We start from the raw sequence: 16,367 nt of genomic DNA on the forward strand, positions 1-16,367 counted from the left end.
ATGAGCAATACTCAAGTATAGGTCGAACGAGTGTTTTGTAAGCCACCTCCTTTGTTGATGGACTACATTTTCTAAGGACTCTCCCAATGAATCTCAACCTGGTACCCGCCTTACCAAAAATTAATTTTATATGATCATTCCACTTCAAATCGTTCCGCACGTATACTTCCAGATATTTTACAGAAGTAACTGCTACCAGTGTTTGTTCTGCTATCATATAATCATACAATAAAGGATCCTTCTTTCTATGTATTCGTTGTGAAAACGCGTCCCTGGTTTCTACGATGTGGAGGCGGTTTCGTATTTGCAAACTCGGGTCCAGTACCAAGACTTGGAGGAAAGTGGTTGTGATTTTTTGCCTTCTTTGTCTTCTTGTCCTCCCCTGGTGGGGAACTGCAGGTCTTTTCCTGTGGTCTGCAACTTGTGCTGGACTAAGAGCCAGTGGCAGTTTCTACTGTACTGACAGTGGCACTGCACATCATTTCGAACATACAATGTGTCACGAGAGTGAACTTATTCGTCCTAAGGTTGGCCATCTGACGTTTGACAACTAAAGCACGCACTGTGATTGCTGTAGTCAAATTGGTTTTACCAGAGCAGCAAACGGGTGCACCTCACACTGAAATCTGCCGGAATTTCAGTGATCTGATAGGGAAGTTTCCCATGTTCTAAGAAGCCGAACTAAATTTTCATGGACACATCAGAGCATTTTAGCTGGCACTGTGCACCGCTCCTTGCCCACAGCGCGCCGATATCTGCTGCCGCCTGAGACAAGTTGAATGGGTAAAGTATTCCTGCACCAGCGAAGGGTTGTTACGTGATATTCACAGTTCCCTGTTCTCCATGAACGACAGTTTGTGGAGTACTTTTGGTCGTAGCTGATTCCATTAGAACAGAATTGGGCCTCACAGTGGATTCATGTAAACAGAGTTAGATTGCGTTGTAAAGGGGATTAATTCAGGAGGCAATTTATTTAGTTTCCGCCCCAGTGAATGCCTTGCCAATAAAACATCACCCCTTTCTGTTTTGTGTTTGTCAGTTTTTGTAAGATTTGTCAGCCCATTATAGTTATAAAAGGATTAATAAAAACTTCTTATTATTTTTGTAAACTTAAATGCGCCACTGTTCTCATTCAGACTCCCTCTACTAATCACTGTTTTTTTTTTTTTATTGTGGTAATGGATGGGTACACCAGCAATTCAAGGTCGAGTCTCATAAAATTAGTTAATTTGAGTTCTAAAAGTGAGCCCAGATCTAGGAAACAAAAGTGCCATGAGTAAATTCACTAATTTCATATATGAAAATTAAGGTTGTAGCTCACGATTTGAAGGGTATTGAGAACATAATATTTATTCTGTAAAGATAAAAATATTTAGTATCACTTGGACACACATTTATGATTAAAGCAAGGGACGGCTTGCAATTGACACGCCCACACTGGAGTAGGTGTGCCACGGTGCGTTGCTCTTTATTGTTTATACAGAAAGGCAAAAATGTCATGTTGAGTTATTCTCTGGAAACAGTTGAGTGGCAGCAGAATTCACTGACGATAGGGGTGCTGGCACGAACTCAATTTCAAAAGCAGTTGAGTGGGTCATGACCCAGCCTCCACGCAAACAGGTCGTATCCCCAAATGAGGCGCTCTTCACCTAGTGAGATTCACTGACTGCCTTCTAGCTACAAATGAGGCCATAGAAACATTCCTGGCGCTCACTAGCCCAGTGTGGATGGTACGATGCAAACTGTGCAAACACACAGTTCCCATATTCTGACTAAAATGACCACGAAATCGCGGTAGACTATGACTTAATATTTCATGGTGATAGGTAAATTAATGTCTCATAACGATAGGTGACAATAATGTCACAGTACTTACAAAAGTGTTTCAGGTCAACTAGATATAGTCAATAAGTACCAACATGTTCTTTTCGAATATTTTTAAGTCAGCCTTCTCAACCACTTGGCCACCACAAGTGGTAGTGCGGATCAATACTCCCACAGTACTTTCATGCAAATAATACGTCATGCGCCTAACAAATTTTCTGAAATTTCTCCATGTTTTCCTCTGTTACGCTTCAGTGTCATTCCCTTTTGGGTGTAGGTGGTCCTTAACCCCACAGTGCCTCTTTGAAGGTAGTAAGCGACCAGTAAACTACAGATTCTTTATAGAATCGAACTCCCTTTGTTGAAACAACTTCAGACATCTGATAAAAATAAGTTCATGTGTTAATATTTGGCTTAAACATTTAAACGAGAGGAAGCTTAGAAAAGGCTCGAAATTATGTTTAAAGTTTCTTGGAAGTCGCTAATTCCTCTAAATTATCAAATACTGGATGAGAACAGCCTGGATAATTTGCGCTCCGTTTTATGAAAATATAGTTTTTCACGCATCTCAATGTTGATGACATCATGTTCCCTGAATTGTGTGTTAGACAATGATATAATTCTGCAAGTATATTCGGTGGCATATATGTAATACGCCTGCAAAATGTGTCGAGAATAGACTTAGTTGTAAAGAAGTAATAAATTAAAACGTAATTCCTGATTTGATAGCTCTACTGCATGAATAGCGAAAAATATAGTAAGCTATAAATTATTTTCCTTTCATCATTATGTGCGGTGGCAGGGAGGCGAAGGGGAGGGGCTGGCACCTGGAAGTAGTTTCGTAAAAGTTGCAAATCATGAGTCAACGCTGTAGCAAGTCGCTAAGTATTCCCATTCTCAAATATTGGATGAATTTAGTCTGCGTATTTACGCTTCTTCTTCAGTTCCACCTCCATCTCTTTGAGAGATACGTGGTTACTACCCCCATACTACTTCGTTGCAGATAAGAAAAGATATGTCTACCATATTTGGTGAAATCGGTCAAGCGGTTTATGGAGAGATGCTGAACATACATACTTAGGTTACGTGGGTGTGTTAGAAATTAATCGCTGACAATTTTTTTGTCGATTCTGTTAAACAATTTTAAATAAAATAGAATTTATTAACAGTCTACATCTTTATTCCGCACTTCTACATATTTCTTCATATCTACGTACTATAGCGTGTAATATACTTGTGTGTAATGCATTTCTGTCGGTACGTCAGAAGCAGTATGCTATAATCGAATTCCGAATTCGAAGAGTTCGTTCCACACAGATTACCTCTTCCTTGAGCATGACGATGGCAGACCACACAAGAGCACTGTGACATTGACAACAATCCGACGCCTTGGATTCACTGTCGTCGATCATCCTTCATACCGTCCCGACGTGGCCCCATCCGATTTTCATCTGCCCTCAAAACACCTTCGTGGAGTTCACTTTGATGGTGAACAAGCAATGCAAGCAGGATGATATTTTCACTCTACAGCAGAGTGTGCGCTGATATGAAACTTCCTGGCAGATTAAAACTGTGTCCCGGACCAAGACCCGAAGTCGGGACCTTTGCCTTTGGCGGGCAATTGTTCTACCAACTGAGCTACCCAAGCACGACTCACGCCCCGTCCTTACAGTTTTACTTCTGCCAGTACCTCGTCTCTTACCTTCCAAACTTTACAGAAGCTCTCCTGCGAACCTTGCAGAACTAGCACTCCCCCAGCCTGTGGCTAAGCCATGTCTCCGCAATTTTATTTATTTAGTTATTGTTCCGTGGGACCAAATTAAGGAGAAGTCTCCATGGTCATGGAACGAGTCAATACATTAAATTATAACACGATACTAGAAACAGATAAAATGAAATATAAAAAAAAACATATTCAGGTGACAAGTCGTAAATTTAAATAAAGAAAATCAACAACGTAACACTGGAATTTGCTTAAATTTTTAGCTCTTCCAGGAGCTCCTCGACAGAATAGAAGGAGTGAGCCATGAGGAAACTCTTCAGTTTAGACTTAAAAGAGTTTGGGCTACTGCTAAGATTTTTGAGTTCTTGTGGTAGCTTATTGAAAATGGATGCAGCAGAATACTGCACTCCTTTCTGCACAAGAGTCAAGGAAGTGCATTCCACATGCAGATTGGATTTCTGCCTAGTATTAACTGAGTGAAAGCTGCTAACTCTTGGGAATAGGCTAATATTGCTAACAACAAACGACATTAAAGAAAATATATACTGTGAGGGCAATGTCAGAATTCCCAGACTATTGAATAGGGATCGACAAGAGGTTCTCGAACTTACACCATATATAGCTCGAACAGCCCGTTTTTGAGCCAAAAATACCCTTTTTGAATCAGAAGAATTACCCCAAAAAATAATACCATACGACATAAGCGTATGGAATTATGCGAAGTAGACTACTTTTCGTGTTGAAGTGTCACTTATTTCAGATACTGTTCTAATGGTAAATAAAGCAGCATTTAGTTTCTGAACAAGACCCTGAATATGGGCTTTCCACAACAGCTTACTATCTATCCGAACGCCTAGGAACTTGAACTGTTCCGTCTCGCTTATAATATGCCCATTCTGTCTGATCAAAATATCGGTTCTTGTTGAATTGTGAGTTAGAAACTGTAAAAACTGAGTCTTACTGTGATTTAGCATCAAATTATTTTCCAAAAGCCACAAACATATTTCATGAACTACGTTATTTGATAATGTTTCAATATTACACACAAGATCCTTCACTATCAAGCTGGTGTCATCAGCAAACAGAAATATTTTTGAATCACCTGTAATACTAGAAGGCATATCATTTATATAAATAAGAAACAGCAGTGGCCCAAGCACCGACCCTTGGGGAACGCCCCACTTAACAGTGCCCCATTGGGACTGTACATCACTACTACTCTCAATATTGCGGAGAATTACCTTCTGCTTTCTATTCTTAAGGTAAGAGGCGAACCAATTGTAAGCTACTCCCCTTACTCCATAATGGTCCAACTTCTGCAGTAACATTTTGTGGTCAACACAGTCAAAAGCCTTCGTTAAATCAAAGAAAACACCTAGCGTTCGCAACCTTTTATTTAATCCGTCCAAAACCTCACAGAGAAAAGAGAATATAGCATTTTCAGTTGTTAAACCATTTCTAAAACCAAACTGAACATTTGACAGCAAATTATGTGAATTTAAATGCTCCAGTAACATTGCATATACAACCTTCTCGATAACTTTAGCAAACACCGATGGCATAGAAATAGGTCTATAATTGTCAACATTATCCCTGTCTCCCTTTTTATAAAGTGGTTTCACTACCGAGTACTTTAATCTGTCAGGAAACAGACCACTCCTAAAGGAAAAGTTACAGATATGGCTAAGTACTGGGCTAACATACATGGAACAATACTTCAGTATTCTGCTAGATACCCCGTCATATCCATGAGAGTTCTTGGTCTTCAGTGATTTAATTATTAACTCAATCTCCCTCCTGTCAGTATCATGGAGGAGCATTTCTGGTAACACTTTTTTCTAAGAGCGCTATATGATTCCCTGTTGGGACTAGGTTTCTATTTAGTTCACCTGCTATATTCAGAAAGTGATTATTAAATACTGTACATATATGCGACTAATCAGTAACACGGACATTCCCACTATGCACTGATTCTATATCCTCGACCTGTCTCTGCAGACCAGCCACTTCCTTTACGGCTGACCATATGGTTTTAATTTTATCCTGAGACTTAGCTATTCTATCTGCATACGACATACTTTTTGCCTTCCTAATAACATTTTTAAGCACCTTACAATACTGTTTGTAATGGGCTGCTGCATTTAGATTTTGACTGTTTCTAACGTTTTGATATAATTGCCACTTTGTTTTACAAGATATTCTTATCCCTCTAGTCAGCCACCCAGGCTGCCTGTTTGTGCTATTACCCTGTTTTGAACGTTCTAACGGAAGGCAACTTTCAAAGAGCACGAGAAAAGTCTTGAGAAAAGCATTATATTTATCGTCTACTGTATCAGCGCTATAAACATCTTGCCACTCTTGTTCCTTGATAAGGTTTACAAAGGTCTCTACAGCAACTGGACCAGCTTTCCTAAACAGGTGATGACTATATTTAACACGTGTTGCAGCATAAAAATCCTTTAGAGTTAAAATTTGTGCATCATGATCTGAAAGGCCATTCACCTTTTTGCTAACAGAATGCCCTTCTAGTAATGAGGAATGAACAAAAATGTTGTCTATGGTTGTTCTACTGTTCCCTTGCACTCTCGTTGGAAAGAATACGGTTTGCATTAGATTATATGAATTAATGAGGTCTACCAGCATCCTCTTCCTTGCTCAATCATTTATACAATTAATATTCAAATCACCACATATAACTAACTTTTTGTATTTCCTATAAAGTGAACCAAGAACCTCCTCTAGCTTTAGCAAAAAATGTTGTGAAATCGGAGTCTGGGGATCTATAAATAACAACAGATAGAAGTTTAGCTCCGTTAAATTTAACCACAAATGCACAACATTCAAACACCTTTTCAGTGCAGTACTTTGAAATATCAATTGACTCAAATGGGATGCCGTTTTTCACATACATGGCTACTCCCCCAAACCGCAAAGAGCTCCTCGAAAAGCTGCCAGCCAACCTGTATCCTGGTAAAGGAAGCCTCTGAATCATCTCCTTATTTAAGAAGTGTTCAGATATACCAATAATTTCAGAGTCAACATCTATAAGCAGTTTACTAACTTTATCTCTTATACCTTGTATATTTTGATGAAATATACTAATTCCCTCATTACTCGGATACCTATGCTTTGTCAAAAGTGGTTCCTTTGTTAGAGAGACTTCCCTTAAGCAGGAATACTTATCAGCTGACTTCAATATAAAAAAGGTGCAGCTCTTACACCCACTACTGTAGGAATTTTCCCATGAGTGATCCCACCAACCCCACCTATGCTGTCACCTATAAGCTTTGCCAACCTCCCCTTCCCGTACCTGTTGAGGTGCAGGCCATGTCTAGTGAAACCCGTCCTGCTGATAGACTCCACCGACACCACTGAAATGTTACCCATGCTTTCTGTCATCAGCGCACCCCCAAGGCTCATGTTATTACGCCTGACGACTGTATTAAGATGAGGCCGATCGTGACGCTGAAACAGTTCCACGAAATGCACATTCGTGTTGCCAGTCTGAGTGGCTATCTTTTCCAGGTCACCATCTATGTCATACTCCCCATCCTTATCAATACTGTTACCAGCTCCACCCACAATCACTACCTGCTCCTCTTTAGTAAAATCCCTACATAACCCCCCTATGTTAACAGTCACCTGAGCCAATCCTGCATTAGGCTTCACAATGCTGGTGACCTGGTACTCACTCCCCAGCACTTCCTGCAACTGCTGGCCTACACCTCTGCCATGAGAACTACCTAACAGCAGAACCATCTTCTTCCTCTTCGACTTTACAACTGTTCTAGCCACCGTAACTACTGAGGTCTGCTGCATACTTCCTACATGTACAGCTACTAGAGATTCCTGTACACTAGACTCTGACAGTTGGTCATATCTATTGTAAACACCAATAGTAAAACTATCTGAAAATCTTCTTCTCCTGGCAGATCTCTTGCCAACAGCCAGCTCCCATTCCCCAATCCCCTTCTCCCTCCTCATCCTATCTAGCTCCTCCTGTGCGTTTTTCAACGACACCTGAAGGGCACTGATCTTACACTCCTGCTCCTTTATAAACTTGCTCTTGCTACATAACCTGCAGTTCCAGGAGAGGATCTCACCAGAATGCCCACTGGCTTCCCCACTGCATTCCCCTAAGTGAAAATACTTCGAACAAGTCTCACACCGCAATCCACTACTCACGAATATACGGCAAAGCCCACACTTCTCACTCATGGTAAAATTCTACTTTTTCTAAGTTCCGCTACTACAATAAGAAGATGTTAAAAACCTGACTACAATAAACACAAACTTACTCTACAAGGGAAGTAACTACTATTATTAACAGTATTAATAAACAACAAATGTGAATAAAACAAAAGACTAATACAGAAAGAGAATCAAACGTCTAATGAGACAGTAACGAAGCTGAAAACAGTTCGCAAAAGGTTCTTCTGAAATTATTTCACCAGAAAACACAAAAAACTCCGGTTGAAGACTACTATAGTCCCTAAGTAAACCACTATACACAAGCAATTAATTAGTACTTAGCTTTCGATGCGCCGCTACAGCTGTAACTGGTCAGCGCGGAATGTAAACACAGGTAAGAGGTTACGTTGCTCGATACGTTCCTTTCTTTCAGGAGTGCTAGTTCTGCAAGGGTCGCAGGAGAGCTTCTTTAAAGTTGAACATCAACGACGTTTGTTTCATTTAAAAATCCTTAACAGTTTTCACATAAGAGATTCGGAGGGATTACTTTTCAGGATACTCTCGTACAAATATTTTTATTAGATAGAGAGAAGAAATTATTAATTTTATTGCTCTTCAACGCAGTATAATGTAACAAGAACATGATTATAACTTGTTTCAGTTCATTAGAAACCCTTTTCAGGTCTAGGGAAACAAATAAAAATTGTCATACAATTAATGTGAGAATTTCCTAACAAAGTTTAAATTTTTTTTTAAAATTATTAAAACGTTAAATACGCAGTAGAAAAAACCTACTACGCTTAAGCCGTAAGTGGTGCCAAAATATGGTGACGTCGCTACTACGTGCAACTTTTTAGTATGCAAATCTGGATGACTGTCAGTATATAAAAACCAGGAAGAGACTAATCTGTGCGTGTACTTTTCTGTGGCCACAATAGCTCGCGAATTAGAAGAACAGGTGATGCACAGGGATACACAGTTACAGTTTTGAGATGAAAGAACTAACATTATGGTGGCATTTACAAGGTGATGGAGGCAAGTTCAAAAAACGTACACCAATTATTTTTGACTTTGTTACTGCGTTATGCTCCAAAGGTGCAAGGGTGGGCTGGTAGCGCAAGATTACTCTACCCTTCAGCTAAAAGAGTTGGGAGTTATCCGTTATGTTTGTCAACTTCCGTGTATTACATTTATTACCTTTCTACTATTAGCAAGAAATGTTTGGTATCATATCTACATCCAGAGATAGACTTCTGTATCCTCACTGCTGTGACTGCTAAGATAGTTTCTCCGCATAAGATCTTTGAGGCAAGAGGCAAGAGAGGCCTTGTCCAATGGGAAATGAGAGCGCTGAGACTGTTCATGAATTCTGACTGTTCTGTTGGAAACTGTTCTAGAGCGGAGGCGTGCATTTGCCTCCGTGTGAAATGGTGTGCTAAAGAGTGTGGGTGTCTTGAGAAAGAGAGAGAGCTATTTCTGATAGTAGTTATGGGTTTGTATGATTGAAGTTATAATCAGAATCATGTAGAGCTGTTCTCCATTACTGTACTCTGGAACACAAAAGTAATATTTTTTCTACAGCTACCTGCTTGACAAGCCATATTCGATTAGTAAGCTATCTCAGGCACTCATGTCGAATGAATAGTGAAGTGATATGTGCAAATAAGATTACGAAGGTGGGGGAAGGTTCCATTCTGTTTACATGCTGCATCTGATTCGTGATCAAATTTAGCAAACCGATATTTGATTCAGTAAAACGTTTTAATTCTTATACGTTTTCCAAATCTACATATGGAACAGGACTTCGTATGACTGTGCCAAGGTCACTATGTGAATCATGTAACGTTAATGTCACTATTCTGCGAAAATTTTACTCTTGTGATCAAGTAATAACTTAAATATGAAAGAGCCTCTCATACAGTAGCTTTATTTACGTTTCATTCCCTCCCAATCTAATGGAGATATATTTATGAGAGGGTGGCACAGAGAAACCATGAGGTCTTGCACTAGTGCCTCATGTAGAAGTTATTAAATAAATCATGGAGAAGTAATTAAATAAATTATCTTCTAACTTTAACTTAATCAACAGTTCAGACAGAACCACATCTGATCTCTTACGAATTATTCAGATGACAAGGAATTGTTTCATTTTACTAAGGTAAGACTATATCGAGAAGTTAGGGGAAGAAGCGGCTTCGTCATCCGGATAATAGTTTGTGTGATGTTACATTACAAACTCACAGCAACCACGAGTTATGGATTATGACTGAATTCTTGATTTTGGTATATATCCAACTGATGAAGCAAAATCTGGATTTTCTTATGGTTCCAATCTCAGTGTCAGAGATGGAAAAGTTACTCAATGTTCAATAGAAAATAATTTCAGCCTTATAAAGTTACCGCTGTGATAAGTACAACTGTTTGTGACGAATCATACATGACGTAAGTTGGATAGCATTTTAAAACGATTTTCTTTTCGGCTTTATTCACTTTATAAATAGAGCATCTTTAATCAGAGAAATTCCAAGTGAAACCTTAACGTCCGCTACTACAAGTAAAGGTTTTTCCACATTCATTCCCATTTTACATTTTTTCACATACACCACATAGTGATTAAAAGATACAAAAAGAGGGTTAAATTTTGTTTATGGATGAACTGTATAATGCATAAATGGATGCTCCGCCACAGCAAGCGGTGGGAGTGGAATGTGACAGTGGGTGGTATGAGCACAAATCCTCAACAATATTCAAATATCTTTATTGACCAACGCAAACGACTCCCAGTGAATACACAAGACGATACAGTAAGGTTTTCAGGGCTCGAATTATCAGAATGCACAACCTAATAGCAAACACAATGGAGCTCACAATAAAATAATCTGTCCATTTGAATTTCAACAACTTTACCATAAAGAGGGCAAGAAGTATTACGCAAAACATAACACCACGACAGTAAAAGAAGAACAAGAAAACAACAATAATCACTCTTAGCCAAGAATCTAACTAAGAATGACTATGTTTTCTGTGTGGTATACTTGAGTACATCATATAATAGACTATGTTGTTCCATGGTTGTAAAATCAAACTTGTTCATATAGTAGAAACGACACACTTTATGGTCACTATTGGTAGTATGTAGTACATACAAGGCCTACGATGTTTTTGTTTAACTACTTAACTACATCATGTATAGAAGGAAAGAAAGATATACTTGTGGGTATGCTTAAACGCCTCCATTTAGACCCATGTTGTGTAAATTATTTTGTAAATTTACTTCCGTCAATGTGATAACTTTGTTGTGTAGTTTGTTTTGTTTGGTGCTGTACGTACTTGTTTTGGTCTGACCTAAAATAAAAACATTTAGTGTTTGTTGTGCCACATCATCTCGTTGTGAGTCTTCGTTATTTTGTTGTGCACAGTCATTTCGGGTGTGATAGAGACAGAATTCTCACGTTCTATGACGTATGAGATATGAAGGCTATACTCTTTTCTTTCATAAATAGCAAATTATGATTGATTTATTGCATATGATTTCAATATTCTATGATTTTACATTTTGTTTTCTTTATTTCACGTTAGTGTTGTTCCATGAAGATGGTCAAAGACCGAAATTGGTCGAAATAAATAAGGATGTACAGCACAGCGCTGTGTCATGTATTTACTACAATACATTTCTGTTGATGACTATTGCCTGAAAAAATTTTTAATCATAGTTTAGTATCTTCAGTACATTTGCATGCTGGTTCTAAGTGTTCTGAAACTAAGTACAGCCTTTGGTCCCCTTTTCTCACAACATTTTCTTTCTGATGGCTCTGGTCTTTGCTATTCATATTTGTGAGCCTAAGGTATTAGTTGAATTAACAACATTTAAATCTGTGCGATTTGCCGTGTAACCGAAATTTAAAGGTTTTGTTTTAGTAGTCGTGTGGAGGACCTCATACTTTTTATAGTTTATGGTCAATTCCAAATTTTCGCACCTCACAGACAACTTGTCTAAATCATTTTGTAGCGCATTATCATATTCTGATTACGTTATTGGTCGGTAATCTGCAAACAATGCAAGAGAGATACTCAGATTAGTTCCTCAATCGTTTATAAAGATTAGGAATAGCAGAGGACCTTTCGGAAAAGCAGATATCAGATTTGTAGAGTATAGACGAGATTTGTTAAGGTGAGTGGTGGTGTTGTTGGACTGGTGGGCCCAGAGACACTGCTGGCCGAGGTAAACGTTTTATTCAACTTTAAATATGGATCATGTCGTTAGCGATGTGTGGCAGACACGCCCCACCTCTATAAATGCACGGCTACCAGATCAGATCATATATCAATTTAGGATCCTTTCAGAGTACGCTGATGAAAGAGTTTCATTTTTTTGCTTCATGAATAATCTGTACATAAAGACTGGAAAGTTTGGCAGGTAACAACAGTGCACAAGATAGAAAGTGGGATAATCCGCTGTTCTTATAGACATAAGTCACTGACATCTATTTGTGGGACGATTTTGGAATATGTACTTTGTTCTGATATTATTAAATGCCTCAAGGAGAACGACCTATTGACACAAAGCCTGCATGGTTGCAGAAAATATCGTTTTTTATTCACCTGAAGTACTGAGTGCTATCGAAAGGGCATCCAAAGTTGATTCCATATTTCTAGATTTCCGGTAGGCTTTCGACACTATTCCTCCCAAGGTAGTGTCCCGACGGCTGACAGGCAGCTGCTTCCACCCTGTTGGAGAGAAACACACAGGCACCCTGCGATGCCAACATCAGGCCGAGCAGCGGCGTTCTCGTACTTCAGCTGCGTCGGCGTTGCTCTGCGAACGGCCACACTTGTGACTCAGACCCCGAACGTGTCCACTGCAGAGGCGGGTGGAGACTGTCATGCACGGGACATGACCCGCTGCCCTCTGGCAGGTATGTGACGATGACAGGCACAGACAGCAGGTCTGTGGCACTGTGGCACCAACTCTTAAAGGAGACTCAGTGCAGGCAGTGGCTGTCCTGACCTGGTCTCGAATCCGTGGCTGCAGCTGGTGGAGCAATTTGTTTCACTCAACGACTCCCGTCAATTACTCCGAACTTTGACGTTTTAGACAGGACACCACGAACCCAGTACCACAACTACTCTACACACACACACACACACACACACACACACACACACACACACACACACACACACATATACACAGTTTGACTCGAAGCGATTTGGGAGGAATGTTGTGGAAAGCCTACTGGAAATCTACAAATATGGAATCAACTTCAGATGCACTTTCGTTAACACTCAGTACTTCAGGTGAGTAAAAAACGATATTTTCTGCACCCATGCTCGCTTTGTGTCGTTCTCCTTGAGGCATTTAATAATATCAGAACAAAGTACATATTCCAGAATCGTACCGCAAATCGATGTCAGTGACATATGTCTATAAGAACAGCGGATTATCCTACTTCCTTTCTTGTGCACTGTTGTTACCTGCCAAACTTTCCAGTCTTTATGTACAGATTATTCATGAAGCAATCAGTTGTATAAGATTGCTAAAAATGGAAATCTTTCATGAGCGTACTCTGAAAGGATCCTAAAATTATGTATAATCTGATATGTAAGACTTACATTTATTGATTGACTGAAGTTGCTTTGCTATACCTTAGGATAGCTACTTGTAAGCTACTTATAATGGCAGCTGTTTCTGATTCAAATTGAGGAATTTTTAATGCATCTTATAAGGTAAAGGATTTTTTGCATACTATGTTCAGTAACCCTCCTCCACTTTGGTTGTGCTGTTTTCCATAGTATTACCTTTGCCATTAAGCATTGAAAATTTTTTTATGTCTTGTGGCTAGTATACTTTACACACGACAAGAATCTCCTTTTTAATAAACAGACAGTGATTTTGATTTTACTTTGATATAAGCCTTGAATTTCAAAGTGCAAACTGTATGAACAAGTGCGTCATATTAATGATTCCTGCATCACAAGATTATGTTTAATATTAGGACTAATTAATGAAATACATAAATGCGCAATGAAATGCGTATAGACTGCTTCATCGTGCACATGCACAAATAGGAGGCCAAATAGCAAAAGCATCTGGTTACAGAAATAACGGTTATTTCCTAATTTATAGTATTGTTCGACTACTATGTACGACAGTTGCCGGATCCTAACTTCTTAAAGAAATTAAAAATGAAAAGACACTAGTGTGAATTCCACTTCTTTGTTTTAATAACTGACTTGAGACATACAAGGTTGCAATCATGCAACATCAAACGATTGTAGTGAAAGTGGATAATTTGTTGAATATCCCAATAAAGTGAAAATCTGAACTACTACTGTTCGTGTAGCCTTGCGAAGAGTAGTAATTCTAGTTTTATATGTCGTGATGGCCTTCCCTCTTTATTGTACTGTCATTTTCACTAATTACATAATGTTCAAGTAATAATAAATTCCGTGTTATTGTATTTATTCTCATGTGCAGCAGGTGGGCAGTGGTAGTATTTTATATAGTACATATTTTTTAAGTGCATATGTCTTTCTGATTTTCTTACAAAATTCAGATCAAGGTAACAATTGGTATGTACGGCGTTCAGGATACAATTCAATGAATCTTAACCAAGATTTCTATATCAAATAACTGTGACTCAGATAATAAACGATAAACAATTCTTGATGTTGCTGTGCTACAGTCATACGATAATTCCTAAATGAACACATTGCCATTTGACTGTACTCTTGTTTATTTGAATTACGACCTACGTTTCTGCCTTTAATGCCATTTTCAAGTGATTGAGTTTATGTCATTAACATATATTGCAGGACAACAAGATCAAAATTGACCATAAATGAAGAAAATTATTAATAACAGTAAAAAGAAAATTCGTGTGGAGCCAATATTTCCTTAAATGGCAAAAAGGCCTAAATCTAGGTCGTAATTAAGTGAACAACAGTACGGTCAAATGGTGGTATGTTCATTTTAAAAAAGGATAAACAGTTCGATGATATTTGAAGTTGATACAAGCCTCTGACAGGCAAAGAGTCGTTTGCGATAAAGTCACCAGAGAAACGACAATTAACTAACGGAATATCGGTGCTTTCTAGCGAGGAGAAAAAGCTATGATTTTTTATGAATTTATGAACAAAGTGCAGTCTAGACAAAGTATTTTTGTTGAAATTAGGGTTTCATCTGAGTTGGCCACCTTCAGACAGAAAATGTGCAGAGGATGAGAGCTACCACAAGCATTGGCTGGTGCACCTGGACACCACCTCATTCACTTCTTTTATACTTACCATCCTCTGCCCATTTTCGGCCTGAATATGGCCTAATTCGGCTGAAACTTATAATTACAAGAAAAGTACAAGATATTGTGTCATGGATTTCTTACAAAATTAATTAATGAGTATTTGTGGGGGAATCGGTTTCTTCTTTCTTATTTCTCATCCTAAAGGTGCAACTGGTTTCAACATCTTTGAGATGTTACGTCCCGCATAGCTTTAATGACTTGTGCTGGAACAGCTAAGAAATTGTATTAAGCACTCGCAGTGTTCAGCTGCGTGACTAGGGCGAATATTCGTGACAAAACAGTTGTTTTCTTACTTTAAATTTGGGTTTTTTGAGATGCGAAAGTAGCATTTCATGGTAAGAGATTATAATATTGACTTTTCATACCTTCACACACTTTATTTCTACCTCGGTATCCGTCTGACTCCACCACACCCCCATTCTTTATCTCTGCTTTGCACACGAGTGCGTACGTTTCTGTGTAAGGGGGCCTTACTTGACTAGTGGTTCTAGAGTTCATATGTTTTAATTATTTACAGCTCGGCTAAGCGCTGAGATTTCTTGAGTGTTATTTATCTATAAGACTATTTCGGACAGTACGTTGTTTCTTCACAGAAAGGTGTTTGATAAACCGAAGACGCGTCCTTCATGAGAAAGGTGTAAGGTCCATCCTGAGATATCGTTTGTGCGCGGCTGTGAGAGGCGGTGTCTGGCTGGTGACGAAACGGACACGGTGGTCACGGCAGCCACTCGCAGACGTAGCGCAGCGGCAGCTCGCAGGACACGTCGGCCAGGAAGCCGTGCGAGTGCAGCGCCACGCAGTCCTCTCCGGCGCCGGCACCGCCACCCCCATCGTCCGGCTGCCCGGGCAGCCATTCGTGGAACTCCATGTCCGACAGGCGCTCATCTACAACAAATGACGTTCTGAAAAAGACATCGAAGGCGTAGGAGCTATCACAAAGCCACAGTTAGGAACTAATACTCCCCAGTTCAATCACATCTAATCCTAGCAGAGAAATATGACTCCATCCTTCTTCAGAAAAATACAACGTATGCCTGTAATTTTTCAGACTATATGTTGAAATTTTAAATAATAGAGGTCCCCCCATGAACCATGGACCTTGCCATTGGTGGGGAGGCTTGCGTGCCTCAGCGATACAGATGGCCGTACCGTAGGTGCAACCACAACGAAGGGGTATCTGTTGAGAGGCCAGACAAACGTGTGGTTCCTGAAGAGGGGCGGCAGCCTTTTCAGTAGTTGCAGGGGCAACAGTCTGGATGATTGACTGATCTGGCCTTGTAACACTAACCAAAACAGCCTTGGTGTGCTGGTACTGCGAACGGCTGAAA

At 39.4% G+C, this 16,367-nt stretch overlaps 1 protein-coding gene across 1 annotated transcript in view; it reads right to left on the bottom strand.

The window, feature by feature from the left end:
- Positions 1-14,624: 14,624 nt before the first annotated feature.
- The window catches only part of LOC126162523 (macrophage mannose receptor 1-like), a 49,112-nt gene continuing 47,369 nt past the window's right edge, over positions 14,625-16,367 (bottom strand). Inside the window, exon 6 of the mRNA XM_049919093.1 lies at positions 14,625-15,924. Coding sequence (XP_049775050.1) covers positions 15,755-15,924 — 170 coding nt within the window. The 3' untranslated portion in view covers positions 14,625-15,754. The remainder of the gene's footprint in view (positions 15,925-16,367) is intronic.

Source organism: Schistocerca cancellata, chromosome 2, assembly GCF_023864275.1.
Source record: "Schistocerca cancellata isolate TAMUIC-IGC-003103 chromosome 2, iqSchCanc2.1, whole genome shotgun sequence".
Classification (NCBI taxonomy): Eukaryota; Metazoa; Arthropoda; class Insecta; order Orthoptera; family Acrididae; genus Schistocerca; species Schistocerca cancellata.